At 45.0% G+C, this 13,514-nt stretch overlaps 1 protein-coding gene across 3 annotated transcripts in view; it reads left to right on the plus strand.

The window, feature by feature from the left end:
* The window catches only part of kmt2d (lysine (K)-specific methyltransferase 2D), a 40,694-nt gene that overhangs the window by 5,791 nt on the left and 21,389 nt on the right, over positions 1–13,514 (plus strand). The window contains exons 6-31 of one of the 3 annotated variants that reach the window (XM_080445757.1): positions 44–206; positions 303–474; positions 1,035–1,149; positions 1,298–1,476; positions 1,990–2,297; positions 2,434–2,556; positions 2,708–3,543; positions 3,851–3,964; positions 4,073–4,189; positions 4,454–4,564; positions 5,911–6,092; positions 6,517–6,681; positions 6,914–7,023; positions 7,154–7,198; positions 7,335–7,526; positions 7,638–7,826; positions 7,941–8,063; positions 8,649–8,782; positions 10,251–10,386; positions 10,501–10,587; positions 11,049–11,129; positions 11,222–11,380; positions 11,515–11,584; positions 11,688–11,926; positions 12,064–12,137; positions 13,407–13,461. In XM_080445757.1, coding sequence (XP_080301883.1) covers positions 44–206; positions 303–474; positions 1,035–1,149; positions 1,298–1,476; positions 1,990–2,297; positions 2,434–2,556; positions 2,708–3,543; positions 3,851–3,964; positions 4,073–4,189; positions 4,454–4,564; positions 5,911–6,092; positions 6,517–6,681; positions 6,914–7,023; positions 7,154–7,198; positions 7,335–7,526; positions 7,638–7,826; positions 7,941–8,063; positions 8,649–8,782; positions 10,251–10,386; positions 10,501–10,587; positions 11,049–11,129; positions 11,222–11,380; positions 11,515–11,584; positions 11,688–11,926; positions 12,064–12,137; positions 13,407–13,461 — 4,279 coding nt within the window. The remainder of the gene's footprint in view (positions 1–43; positions 207–302; positions 475–1,034; positions 1,150–1,297; positions 1,477–1,989; positions 2,298–2,433; positions 2,557–2,707; positions 3,544–3,850; positions 3,965–4,072; positions 4,190–4,453; positions 4,565–5,910; positions 6,093–6,516; positions 6,682–6,913; positions 7,024–7,153; positions 7,199–7,334; positions 7,527–7,637; positions 7,827–7,940; positions 8,064–8,648; positions 8,783–10,250; positions 10,387–10,500; positions 10,588–11,048; positions 11,130–11,221; positions 11,381–11,514; positions 11,585–11,687; positions 11,927–12,063; positions 12,138–13,406; positions 13,462–13,514) is intronic. The other 2 variants (XM_080445758.1, XM_080445759.1) reach the window with 2 other exon arrangements.

Genomic DNA, 13,514 nt, shown 5'->3' on the forward strand with positions numbered 1-13,514 from the left:
CAGTATTTCAATTGTTACATATATATATTTTTTTATTTTTTAGCTTTGTGAATACTGCAAAAGGCTGGGTGCAACCATCCGATGCCATGCTGAGGGCTGCTCACGGTTCTACCACTTTCCCTGCTCGGCGGCAAGCGGATCCTTCCAGTCCATGAAGCAGCTGGCGCTCCTCTGTCCAGAGCACATAGACAAGGCACAGGAGTTGGGTAAGGAGACCGACTAATTTCACCAAGCTGATAATAATAACATCCTAATTGTTGGTGCATCATCTCTAATAGCAAACGTTGTAATGTGTTGTATAGCTGGCGAGGATGCTTGGTGTGCGGTGTGTGACTCAGCGGGGGAGCTCCAGGACCTGCTGTTCTGTACGGGTTGTGGCCAGCACTATCATGCTGCCTGTTTAGAGATTGGTGCCACACCCATCCAGCGGGCAGGATGGCAGTGTCCAGACTGTAAAGTGTGCCAGACGTGCAGGTGAGTTCATCCTCCTTTATGTTCCTGGACCTTTCAAGAGGTTTAGTACCAGAGACCTGTAAGTAAAACGCAGACCAGCGCAGAGAGCACTGACCTGTTTACATTACATTAACATCAGCATCAAGCATTAAGTTGCTCCATATGTTAGATGAACAAACTAGTCCTGCCTCTGCTTCACTGCTATTGGTCTGTGTTTTAATGAGGGCTGCAAAAATAAATGTAATTGTTTGAATTTTGGAACAGGTGAACACTAGGTGCCAGAAAGAGGTCGGGTCCCTGCTTTGGGTCTTGAGTTGTAAAAGCGTTACTTTTCCATAATGAGTGATGGAACAGTGCCAGAGCTCTTTTTTTTTTTTTACAGGTGGGCACTCGGCGTAAACGTTCAGGTTTTGCATAATATTTGCATTGCTGACTTTGAAAGGTTTTTTCTATTTTATGTGATTTTATTTTTTTCTCTCTCTTCCTATTTACAAAAAATGGAGAGGATATATTTTCACCAACTCTTGAAACTGCCATGGCTCCACCGTATTCTTTATAATCATGTGTCCTTATTTATCCAGGCAACCAGGTGAAGACTCTAAGATGTTGGTATGTGATGCCTGTGATAAGGGCTACCACACCTTCTGTCTCCAGCCAGCCATGGAATCTCTTCCCTCTGACCCATGGAAATGTAGAGTAAGTTCTTTTGATAAACGCCCATCAACAAAAGGGTCTCCCTAGCAATTATTTCAGTGTTTTTGCCATTTACATTTGAAGGTAAGGTGCTACTATGTCACACGTGATGGCTTGTGATGTGTTTTTCACCCTATCATGTTTATCTCAGAGGTGTCGCGTGTGTACGGAGTGTGGCGTCCGTGGACTGGTCCTCCCAGGCTCGGCCCAGTGGTTTGACAACTATGCTGTATGCGAGGGCTGCCAGCGTCACCGCAGCTCTGTGTGTGGCGTCTGCAGCAAAGCTGCCGAGCCATCTGCCTCTCTGCAATGCTGCAGCACGTGTCACAGGTCAGCACAACACCGGACAACAGAGAGCCTTCACCATCTTGATATAGGCGATGAAATTTACATTTTCACTACTCTGTGTGGAGTTTGCATGTTCTCCCCGTGTCTCCTAGGGTAGTTAATACCCTCACAAAAACATGTAGTAATCCTGGTCACTATACCGCCTCCCCCATGACAGCCGGGGCGCCTGATGGAGGGGAAGGGAACTGGTTGGAATAACGTGTTCCTTCCACGCGCTACGTCCAACCAGAGAAACTCCCCCCTGTCAGGTGACAAGAAGGTCAGTTGGCTCTCATGCCTGAAGGAAGCATGAGCTCGGCCCTGGCCTCCCTACTGTGGGGTGACAGGTGTAATACTGGTGTAGGGCTGGTGTAGTGCCCAGGATCACTTAGGAAATTGGCACCGGGTGAAAAAAATGGGTTACAAAAATCGCGGGATAAAAAGTTAATAAAAAAAAGAAATTTACATTTTCACAGATTTCATATGACGAACCACTTTTCTTTTCCAACTCCTCAGGTGGGTGCATGGTGAATGCGCTTCTTCAGTGACCCTTCCAGAAGAGAAATGTGTCTGCCTGCTCTGTCAGGAAGCTCAACAGCAGCTGGCTGTCACTCAAAACGGCACAGGAGAGATGCAAACCAGAGAGGCGTGTGAGGACACTGACGGACACAAAGATTCGGTGGAAATGACAATCCAGACGGAGGCCGGAGAGGTGAACACAGAGGAGCCGGGTCCATCGGAAGTGACGGTCAGACAAACTGGCACATCGGAAGACACCCTGCTGGCCGAGGTCGTGGCTGATAGCGAGGAGCCCATGGAGTTGGGTAAGTCTGGGTCACGTTTCGCACAGAACATGGTCAATTTATATTTACAAAAAAAGGTTTGATGGAGAATATGTTTGTTGTAGGCATGTACATACATGTGTGAGTGCGTAAGCAAATGTGTATTTTGTGGATTTAGGGGTGGAGCCTGAAGTGGTTGAGACGTTAGCGGTTGAAGAAAACACCATGGAGGAAGGCCTACAGCAGTTGGAAACAGGGGAAGCCATTTCAGAGATGCCCACTGGTCCACCTGAGTCTACAGGTAAATACTAGTCCCATTATGGAGATAACATCATCTTTTGTAATGAACCTGTCGCTGTAGTTGATAATTTGATGATAGCGTACGTAATGATAGATGCACCAATGAAAATACTAATCATCCCGCCCCCCTCCCATGCATTCCTTCACCCCAGAAGAAGAATGTGGAGAGGCAGAACAGGGGACCTCTTGTCTACCTGTTGCTGAGGAGAGAGCAGAAGAGGCGGCCAGCCAGCTGGCCCAGGCCAGCCCCCCACAGGACTCCATGGCAGAGACCCAGTCTAATGCTTCTAAAGTACAACCACCACCAGTGTCGCAGCAGGGCCCTGAAAAGATGGAGGAGGAGGAGCCCTCATTAGAACAGAAGTCAGGGCAGTTATCAAAAAGCAACTCTGAAGAAGGCACGTCTGCAACTGAGCTGTCTGACGAGGCTCCACCAAAGTCCTCGGTTGCACCTGCCTCCCCCGTAGAGACAGACACTGTGCCCATGTTGATGGACGAGACGGACCAGGCAGACGGCGCTCCTTGTCGGGACGCCGACTCTCCTCTTTCCCCTTCTTCCCCCACCCCACCTTCCCCGTCAGCGGACACACAGGAGGCCGATGCGGAGGAAAGGCTGCTACCTCACTCTGAGGAAGAGGAGGAAGAGGACGACGAGGACGACGACCAGGTGAAGGAGGAAGCACAGCACAGGGAGGTGACGATCAAGCAGGAGCCACTGGACCCCCAGGAGGAGCAGGACGTGAAGCCGGACCACCTTCTGCTGGACGAGACGTCCAACATGAGCCACGGAGACGAGAGCAGCAGTGGCTTCCTGGGCTCTCCGGCAGAGGCTGACCCTCAGCTCTCAATGGAGCTCGTACCTGCCACCCGCTCACGTGCCGACTCGCTGCTCACTGAGACGGACGACTCGTTGCCCTTCGACACGCTAAAGTGCGATGGAGATAAGGTGAAGCGGAGAGGCTCCCCAGGGCGTTCGCGGATCAAACAGGTAAGGTCACTAATGTTTAGTGACATAAGTCATGTTTAAATGGCAAAATGCTCCTCAGTGTTAATTTGACTCGGATTGTAATAATGTATGTAGGGTCCGCTTTTTAATTAAAATGCTGCTAGATAACACACTGCACTCTGATTTTTATACTCGGACTGAGGCAAATGAACACTGAGGGTTTAACTGTGTAGTGTGTAACGTCCTTTCTTCGGTGTATCCTATGTGTTCCATCCTAGTAGCAAGCAACATCTAAAGGTCATGAATATGCCAGTTCTAATCACTGCCAATAACATGATCTGACTTTCAGGGGCGGAGCAGTGGTTTCCCTGGGAAACGGCGGCCTCGAGGGGGTGGCGGAGGAAGGGGGCGTGGCGGGAGGTCAAGGCTGAAAGCGATGGCCTCCTGCATAGATGCCTTCTTGGTACGCTGAAACATGCAATATATCTCACTGGTGAATTGATGTCTTTGTATGTATATCATATGTTGGACGTGCTGTTTCCCAACTGAAGTTCTGTCCTTCCTCCTGCAGCTAAGCATGACCACAGAACCTGGACTGAGTAGTAAGGAGGAAGAGGAGGAGGAGGATGACACCATGCAGAACACAGTGGTGCTCTTCTCCAACACTGATAAGTTTGTCTTGCTCCAGGTACAGCTTCCCTTCCTCCTTGACATTTCCACTTGCCCTGTGGCATTTAAACCTGATTCATACTCGGTAGCGTGCCAAATATAGCCGATCTACAAGCGCTGTTGTGAGCTTGTTGATCGGCTAATTTCAGCTCACTACCAAGTATAAATCAAGCATGACTTAACCAAGAACCACAGGTGGCACAATTTTGTCTGTAACCCCAAACTGACTGTTTTTCTCTTCCTTTTTTCTTTTCTTCCCCCAATCCTCACCCTGATTTCACAGGACATGTGTGTTGTGTGTGGCAGTTTTGGAAAGGGAGTGGAGGGGCAGCTCTTGGCCTGCGCTCAGTGTGCCCAGTGTTACCATCCGTATTGTGTGAACAGCAAAGTAAGCGTAGGTCTTTTATCTCTTCTTGCATTTCAAACCAACATGAACATCCATGGAGTTAAAAGTCATTATTATAGCCCGACCGATGCCAGATTTGTCATTCCGATCCCAATTTTGGAGAGCCTAGACCAGTGGTTCTCAAACCTTTTCAGGCTGCGACCCCCCAAAATAATCATATTTGAAGCTGATCTACAAGCCGATCTACAAGCTCACAACGCTTGTAGATCGGCCATTTTCACAATATCTGCCTCTTTATATAATATTTGACAATTTGGCCAATTTGGTATTAAAAAGGTCTTAAAAGTCCTTAAATTGTAACTTTAGAAATGTTCAGATGCCCTGTATACACTTGCTGTATGTTCGTTTGTTTATTGTTGAGTGAGAAAACAATGTTGCACATTAACCCATTGACTGCCAAAATTATTTCAGGCCGCGTTTGCCCACTGCCAGAGATTTTTCATTGAAAAAAAAAAAGTACTCAGGAGCCGAGATACAGAATTTTTAAGTTAACAAGGAAGTGGATAGGAGTCTAGATCTTCGAAAAATCATATCTCCTTGGTCTTTGGGTCTTTTTTTTTTTTTTTTTTTTAATTTTTTTAAGTTCACGTAGATCTACGCGACTGGCACGTGGCGGATTTAAATAAATGTCCTAGACCACTGATTACAGATGTTTGACTGATACAGATGTTTGACCAAATATAACCATATTCCAAAATAGCAGATTTTGCGATGTGTTGTAAAGTTTTTGCCTATAATTGCCATAATAGGAACGTCAGGTTGAAAGTGTTTAAGAAACTGGTACACATCGGCTGTATAATTGCTGACACTGATGTCTCAAAAAAGTAAAAAAATGGCTGCTATAGAGTACCGAAGTCCTGACGTCACCCGTTCATCCCCTGGGTCACGGAAGTTTTTCTCTATGGTAAATAACATTGGGTCATCTTAGAATCGTCTCGTATAAGAATTGTGGTCCAAAAATAAACAAATTGTCCCGGCGCTATCGTCAGGGAGGTGGCTCTGTATTGTTTATGATAGTCAGTCACTCATATGTGATACAGTCTGTTTCTGGCAAAAATGTAATTCATTCGGCGGAGGTAACATAAGCGTTTTCTCACCGTCAGTTGATGCTCATACCAATATGAGTCAAACCACTGGGCTCATTTGTTTGTTTTTGGAACACAGTTCTTACATGGTGCAATATTAAACACGTCTATGGTAATTCCGAATGGGGGGGAGGGAACTGTGACCCAGGTAGGATGCGTGAATTACGTCAGACTTCAGTGCTCTATATTGGCCAAACTGGCATATTGGTGTGGCTCTAGTCATTTATATCATTTCGTTTGTCTTTGTAGATCACCAAGATGATGCTCCGTAAGGGCTGGCGGTGTTTGGAGTGCATTGTGTGTGAGATGTGCGGGAAGGCTTCAGACCCTGCCCGCCTGCTGCTGTGTGACGACTGCGACGTGAGCTACCACACCTACTGCCTGGACCCGCCCCTGCACACCGTACCCAAGGGGGGGTGGAAGTGCAAATGGTACGAAAAAATAAACCCTCTTGAGTGGGACTGCATTGCCTTGTTTCGGCCTTGGTCATAAATTTACCACTGAGGATTTTATACTGAGTGTGTACAAAATGTAACCAAATGGATCCGTAAGGGTACATACACACTAGGGAGATAGAAACGGATAAATGAACACTGAGGATTTTTTACTGTGTAACTTTGAATGGGGTCAAATGGAAATGAATCCATGCCAATTTGCATATTATGTAAAATGTTTGTGCCTCAGCTCTTCATCGGTGATTCAGAGGCCCAGTTCTTTGCTTCTTGTTTCTGTAGCAAAAAAGAAAAAAAAGAAGCCTGCTGCAGTTATTCTCCACATATGCCTCAGTAACTTTGACATCCAACAGGAGATGAAATGGGTTTCATGCATGTTTTTTCCGCTGCTGCTGCTGTGCAGGTGTGTGAGCTGTATGCAGTGCGGCTCCAACTCGCCGGGGTTCCACTGTGAGTGGCAGAACAACTACACCCACTGTGGCCCCTGCGCCAGCCTCGTCACCTGCCCTGTATGCAGAGAGAACTTCATGGAGGAGGAGCTGCTGCTTCAGTGCCAGTACTGCGACCGGTGGGTACCGCTCATTAAAGACGAAACAGACACACACACAACAGACAGAGTGGCTGGTGGGGGTTCATTATATTTCCGCTAATTAAGACTAGTGGGGAATAGATTATTTATGTTGGAATCTTGTCATAAATTATTCCATAACATCTTTCATATGTGATGCCATTTACAATGTAATAAGAAGGATGCGTGTGTCATGATGTGTGTTTGTTTTTGTGTGCGTGTGTCTATGTAGATGGGTGCATGCTGTGTGTGAGAGTCTGTACACAGAGGATGAGGTGGAACAAGCCTCCGATGAGGGCTTTGCCTGCACATCTTGCACCCCCTTTGTTCCCAAACCCGTAGGTAAGTGCAAGACAAAAACAAACGTGTTACTTTTGCTCCATAATCAGCGATTTAAGTGTTATTGAAGTGTTTACTGACTGCGTTGTTTTTCCCTTTTCTCTCTGCCCCATGCTGTCGTTTTTGTTCACAGTAGTGGAGTCAGCCATAATGGCTTCCATAAAGATTAAAGAGCCAGGTTTGTTGAGTGTTTTGTTTTAAGTTAATTAAATTGGTTTGCTATTTCCTGGATTGTGGCTGGTTGTTGTTGTAATATGCTGATGTATATACAGTATATATCTCACAAAAATGTGCAAATGTCATTGGCCACACAGAGCCCCAGTTTTACCGGTTGGAGGGTGTGTGGCTGACCGAGTCAGGCATGTCCCTGCTACGCAGCATGTCCATGTCTCCTCTGCACAAGAGACGTCAGCGGCGCTCCCGCCTGGGCACCTTGTGTGGTGAAGGTGGTCCTGATGGCATTCTAGAGCTTAAAGAAGGAGAGGGAGATGGGGATGAGGGCAAAGGTGTGTGTATATGTGCACATTTTCACAAATATATCAGCATAGGAAACGTTTTTTTGAATGTTTAAGTTGTTTACCCTCTTGACTGATCTTGACTTTCCCTTCTCTCTTTAGTCTGTGGAGAGCCCATGGAATGCGATCCCAAGATGGAGAACCCTGGTAGCCCAGAGAGAGAAGGTGGAGCTGACAGGGAGCTGGGTGCAGATGGAGGTACTGAGGGCATGGCTGAATGTGAGGGCCTCAAAGGGGGTGCAGAAGAGACGGAGGATAGCAAGAAAAGGAAGCGAAAACCCTACAGACCTGGTATGTTTAGTAAAACTTCGCAAAATAGGCCATGAGCACAAATACTGTACGTGTTTGTTGCCCTGCGAATGTTAACATTCATCTGAACATTTTCTTTTGTTTCATCTCTTCCAGGTATTGGAGGCTTCATGGTGCGACAGAGGAAGTGTCACACACGGATGAAGAAAGGTTTTTTTGCACAGCTGGCAGGGGAGACTACTTTAGATGGACAGCCACTAGAGAGAACCATTGAGGAAGGTAAGGGACACAACCAGATTGTTTGCTTTACTATTGGAAAAAATTACAAATAATGATGGTAGTTATACATATGCATCTTCAACATACATGCATACATACACACATACATACACAGCTAATGACAGCTCAAATCGTATCATGAAGATCGCCTACAATTCAAGAGCATGTTGTGAGCATGTAGATCAGCTATTTTTGCTTCTTTTGTCATGCAACAAAGTAGGGCATTCATTTACGAAAAAACAGAACGTTGAAATATGGAGATAGAAGGTTTCTGCCCGACAGTAATGATATACTATATCTAGAAATGTTAGAGTCCACTGATGGAATGTTAAGGTGTGTGGCGGTTTCCAGTGTGGCCACCATCTTCTTTGCTGCAGTTAGGGCCCATGTCCACCACAGCGTTTTTTCCTGAGTACGTTTTGAATTGTTTTAAATAGGAACGCTGCATATTTATACGTCATGCTGGTAATAGAGCAGCAAAACAAGGTGGCCATACTTGGTGCCATCTTGTTCGTAGTTGGTTGTTTTTGTGGCTTGGCATTATGTGAATCACCTTATTTTGAAAATTTGTCTCCTAAAACGAAGGTTGTCTATCTATAGGACCCCACCCTGACACAGACAATATAATGGATCCCAAACCAGCAGAAGGGGAGGAACAGAAGAAACGGCGGGGCAGAAAGAAGAGCAAACTTGAGGACATGTTTCCAGCTTATCTTCAGGTTTGTGGTATAGGGTTGGGTGATATAAATACATTTCTGATCATCCGGTTGGCCAATCGCCATGACAATGGCCATCACAGATGATGTCAAATAGCGCTTGAGGGAGTTGCACAATTATTTATCTTGTCCCGAAACACACCGAAAGCAATATACTGTGTGTCAGAAGAGCATGCGCAGGTCTCTGCACTTGTTCCACACAATTTTCTCTCTACACCAAACCTCAGTCTTTGTCGAAAATAGCCGATCTGCAAGCACACAATGTGTGAGCTTGTAGATATGCTAATTTAACTGAATGTTCGCCTGCAGAATAGTGTCACTAGGGTTCAGATGGTTAAAATGTGGAGGTGTGCATCGTCACTGGCCTCTCGATTCAATTATGATTCACCTGATTTGATTTGATTCTATGATGCATTTCAGTTTTCTATAATACTTAACTGCACATGGCTACTTTCAACAATTAATGCCAGCAGCCAGATACATATTCTGAACTCCTTTTCCATTCATAAGATGCTTTAATGTGATGTGTGTATAATCACTCCTTAAAATATAAATGTCTTAAAAGTAAACTAAATTGTAAGCCTAGCCTACCGAAAATGTTCAGTCCTTCAAATCAATATAACCTTGAATCCTCGCCATATGACAGTGTCACGCACTGAAAGTAGTTGATCTACAAGCTCATTGCACGTCACACCACGATGCGTTGTGAGTGTGTAGGTCTGTTGAGTGCCTGAGCGACAAGCGTGTTGATCGCCGGTGTACATCGTTGTTAAATTAACATCTCTGTGTAGTAACACAGATGTGGCCAGATGTTAGCTTTTTTTAGCCACTTCTATGGTTGTGATAGTGGTTTGCCAATCAGCCTAGCAGTGTTTGCGCATGTCAATGGGACGCTGCTCCCCAACTGTATCTTCACAATGTCATTGTCCATGTGAGGCTAGAAAATCAACAATAAACCCAGCATTGATGCAGAATCGTCAACGCCCAAATTACAATGCATCTTAGAATCTAATATTTTCCACACGTCTATTAAAATGTAATATCAGCGAGGTCTGTTACTTAACATCTGCAGTGTATTTACCTTTTCTGTAGACAAGATGCCAAAGCTCTAGTGAACATGGCTGATGTGTTCACTCTTGTCAGTTAACATGAAAGCCAGAGCGGGACGCGTTCTGCGTCTGGTGTGTTTCGTCAAAACACTAGTGTTGTTGGTGGCAGAGATGACGACAAAGAACTTCTGCAGTTTTACCAATATTTTGGTTTTAAAGCCAACACAAATGGGAGAATGGTAGACTTATCACCTGTACAGGGTTCAGGTGGCTGCAAAAACAAAATAGGAGTCACATAATCACTGATTGCTATAGCGTGATGACATCGCCCTATGTGTTTTTTAAGCGTCACAATTTTAACAAATAAATTGAACCGTGGTATCCGTTAATTTAACTTCAAAAATCTTGATCTGCCACTGCAGGAGGCTTTCTTTGGGAAGACCCTGATGGACCTAAGTAAGAAAGCTGTCACGGTGCCCCCAGTGCAGAGGCCAGGAATGTGCCCGGTCAGACCTGCACTACCAGCTCTACCAGGGACAAGACCTTCTGCCCCGGAGGGTAAGACCTCTGAGTTGACCTGCCACACATGAAACCTCTCAGGCCATTTGTCACATAGGTTGTGGACACGGTTCAATACATTAGTGTCTGACTTGTGCATATTTCTGTTCTCAGCTGAGGCAAAGGATCGGGTGGTGGAAGCTACTCTGGCTCTCAAGCAGGAGGGAAGTGAAACACCCCTGACTCAGGGAGAGGGAGCAGGTGAGTCTGTTTTGAAGAGTCTGACTGCTGGTAATGGCGTTTTGAGTCACTAGCTGTTATAACGGCTAGTGACCTACCTTATACTCATGATACTATATACCAACCTTATACTAGCTGTTATAACACTGCACAATTTAGGCTATAAAGAAATTTGTGATGATCACACTTGCAATTATGAGTATTAGTGTATATGGGTAAAAAAATGCTATTTTATCCAGCTGCTGCAGTGTGCAGTTTCGGCTGCTGCAGACATTCCAAATTAAATGTTTTTAAATGGCTAATATGCCAGGTAATTAAAGGACAAGGCTGGTGTGTTTTAGTATGCATTTCATATAATAAATCAATGGAGATAGGCTTGAGATGAGCCTTTAAACAAAAACAGGGATTCAAGCTTATATTAGGCCTAATGGTTTGGCTATCATGTGTATTTGTTTTTATAATTTTTGTTGTTTCATGTGTAGGAGTTTCTGCACCATCTTCATCTGTGAAGGACCAGGCCTCAATTGATACTCAAGACTCTGATGCAGAAAAGAAAAGTGAAGGTAGGGTGTAACTTTTGGGGCTTATTTGGAAGCACAGGGACCAATTTCATATATAAAAAGATAATAATTTAAATGTTATCTGTATGCCCTAGGTCTTCCACAGGGGGTGGAGAATCAAGACTCTGAACAGTTTTTCCGGAAGGTTCTGGGTGTGTCTGAAGTATCTACTTTGGAGGGCATGAAGCCCATCCTAGAGGGCAACAAGGGAGAGCTCAGCCGCAGTGCTTTGCCACAGAGACCTCTCCTCTCAGGTGAGCATACAGGGAGATGGATCAATGATTAATTTCAATTGAAATTTATTTCCAGTCGGGAGAACTTTGTATAATGTGGCAAACGTTCGATAGATTTCACGTAGGTTTGGCTTGACATGAAAACTATTTTATAGGGTCCCTGCCCTCTGCTGGAGTGATGGATGGATTCCCAGGCCTTTCTCAGTCTCCATTCTTTGACATGCGGTAAAAGCAATTCTGCAATCCTCCAAATGTCTTATTGTTTTACAAAGGTCTCTCAAAGAGATCATGCGGTGGTTTGTATATCACAAATACCCTTGCTGTACAGGGACCGAGGAGGGCTCTTCAGTCCAGATGGCACAGAGGAGAGCCCCTGGGGCACTCCCACTACTCCAGTCACCCCTTCCACGCCACCCACCCCCGGTGAAGTTGATGGCGACGGGCTGTCCTACAACCAGCGGAGCCTCCAGCGCTGGGAGAAGGATGAGGAGCTGAGAGAACTCTCAACCATTTCCCCCGTGCTCTATGCCAACACTAATTTCCCCACGCTCAGGCAGGACTATCCAGGTGAGTCTATGGCAATTGATCTTCTCACTGGCATTGGATTATGCCTCTGAACCGGTACAGCAATTCGACATACGGTAGTCCTTAAATCAACTTGTGATACAGCGCCTTGACATTGACATGTGTTTACTCTGTTTCAGACTGGGCCAGTCGTTGTAAACAGATCATGAAGATCTGGAGGAAGGTATCAGCTGCTGACAAAGTTCCTTTTCTGGTAAGTTGTCTGACCTTTGTTCGCATTAAAAGGTCTTGAAGTCATTATGTAATCCTTTATTTTAACCATGCTGAAATTTCACTGAAGCGACTAGAGTGCATAGATGTACTTAAAGGGACATGAAACTCTAGGCTGAATGTTGTAGTTTGTTTTGCCTGTACAGGTTTAAAATGATAGACGGGTAAAGAAACATGGCAAGAAAGCCAATCCCACGACTCACTATGATGTTGCTATATCTCACGAGAGTGTGTTAATGACACAGACGGGTCTTGAACAAAGCTAATAATATAAATATATAAAGATAATTTCCTCCTGATCTGTCTGACAGATACCATTTCAATGTCAACATGTTTGGAATTGGAACATATGTGGCTTTTGCGGGCGGCAGTGGCTCAGGGGTAGAGTGGCCGGGTAGAGTGAACTGGAAACCGCAAGGTTCCCAGTTCGCTCCCCCAGAGTTAGTGTCGAAGTGTCCTTGAACCCCTAATTGCTCCCGATGAGCAGGTTGGTGCCTTGCATGGTTTCCTCCGCCATCGGTGTATGAATGTGTGTGTGAATGGGTGAATGTAATGCACAATCTATGTAAAGCGCTTTGGATAAAAGTGCTATACAAATGCACCATTTACCATTTTGAAGAATGGGTCCAATATTTACTTAATTGATCATGGGGGAAAATAACTGGTCATAATCATAGATGCCTGTGATCAGAGGTGGGTGAGCACCCCACCCCTGTAGTGATCATTATTATACCCTATATAGTTGACTCATTTGATCCAACAATGCACTGTGAAAGGTAGGGTACAGGCAATGGTCACTAGCCTAGCTCTAGTCCTGCCATGTTTTTTTGGCCTTCTGTAGTTTTTAACCTGTACAGGTTACAAACGCTAAACTAGGGTTTAATTACCTTTATCCTTAGTAAAGTTGAAAAGTTATTCTCTGACTAAATGAATGCCCCAAATTCAGACACGGATGGGTGTGGCAACAGTCGTGGACACTGAATGACAAGTACCAGCCCTCTCTTTCAGATAACACTCGTATGGAATAAGTTGGTGGAATTCAAACAGTTTCAACTGATTTAAGTTTTGTGCTCTGGTTACCTGGAAGTCTAGACAAGCATACAAATAGCCTATTTGGACTAAACAAAATCACAGCCTACACAAAAGTATCACACAGCTTTTTCTAAGTGATAGCAACTTTACAGCAGCTTCAAGGAAAATGTAATCAACGTCTGCAAATATTTGTCTAATGGTTGATTTTTTTTGTCTTCAGCAAAAGGCCAAAGATAACCGAGCAGCTCAGCGGATCAACAAGGCACAGAAGGCAAGTGGAAGCTTCAACTTGCATTATGAAGAATGAACTGTAATAGCCGTTTAGAAT

This window comes from Gymnoscopelus braueri, assembly GCF_963280865.1.
Source record: "Gymnoscopelus braueri genome assembly, chromosome: 12".
NCBI classification, from domain to species: Eukaryota; Metazoa; Chordata; class Actinopteri; order Myctophiformes; family Myctophidae; genus Gymnoscopelus; species Gymnoscopelus braueri.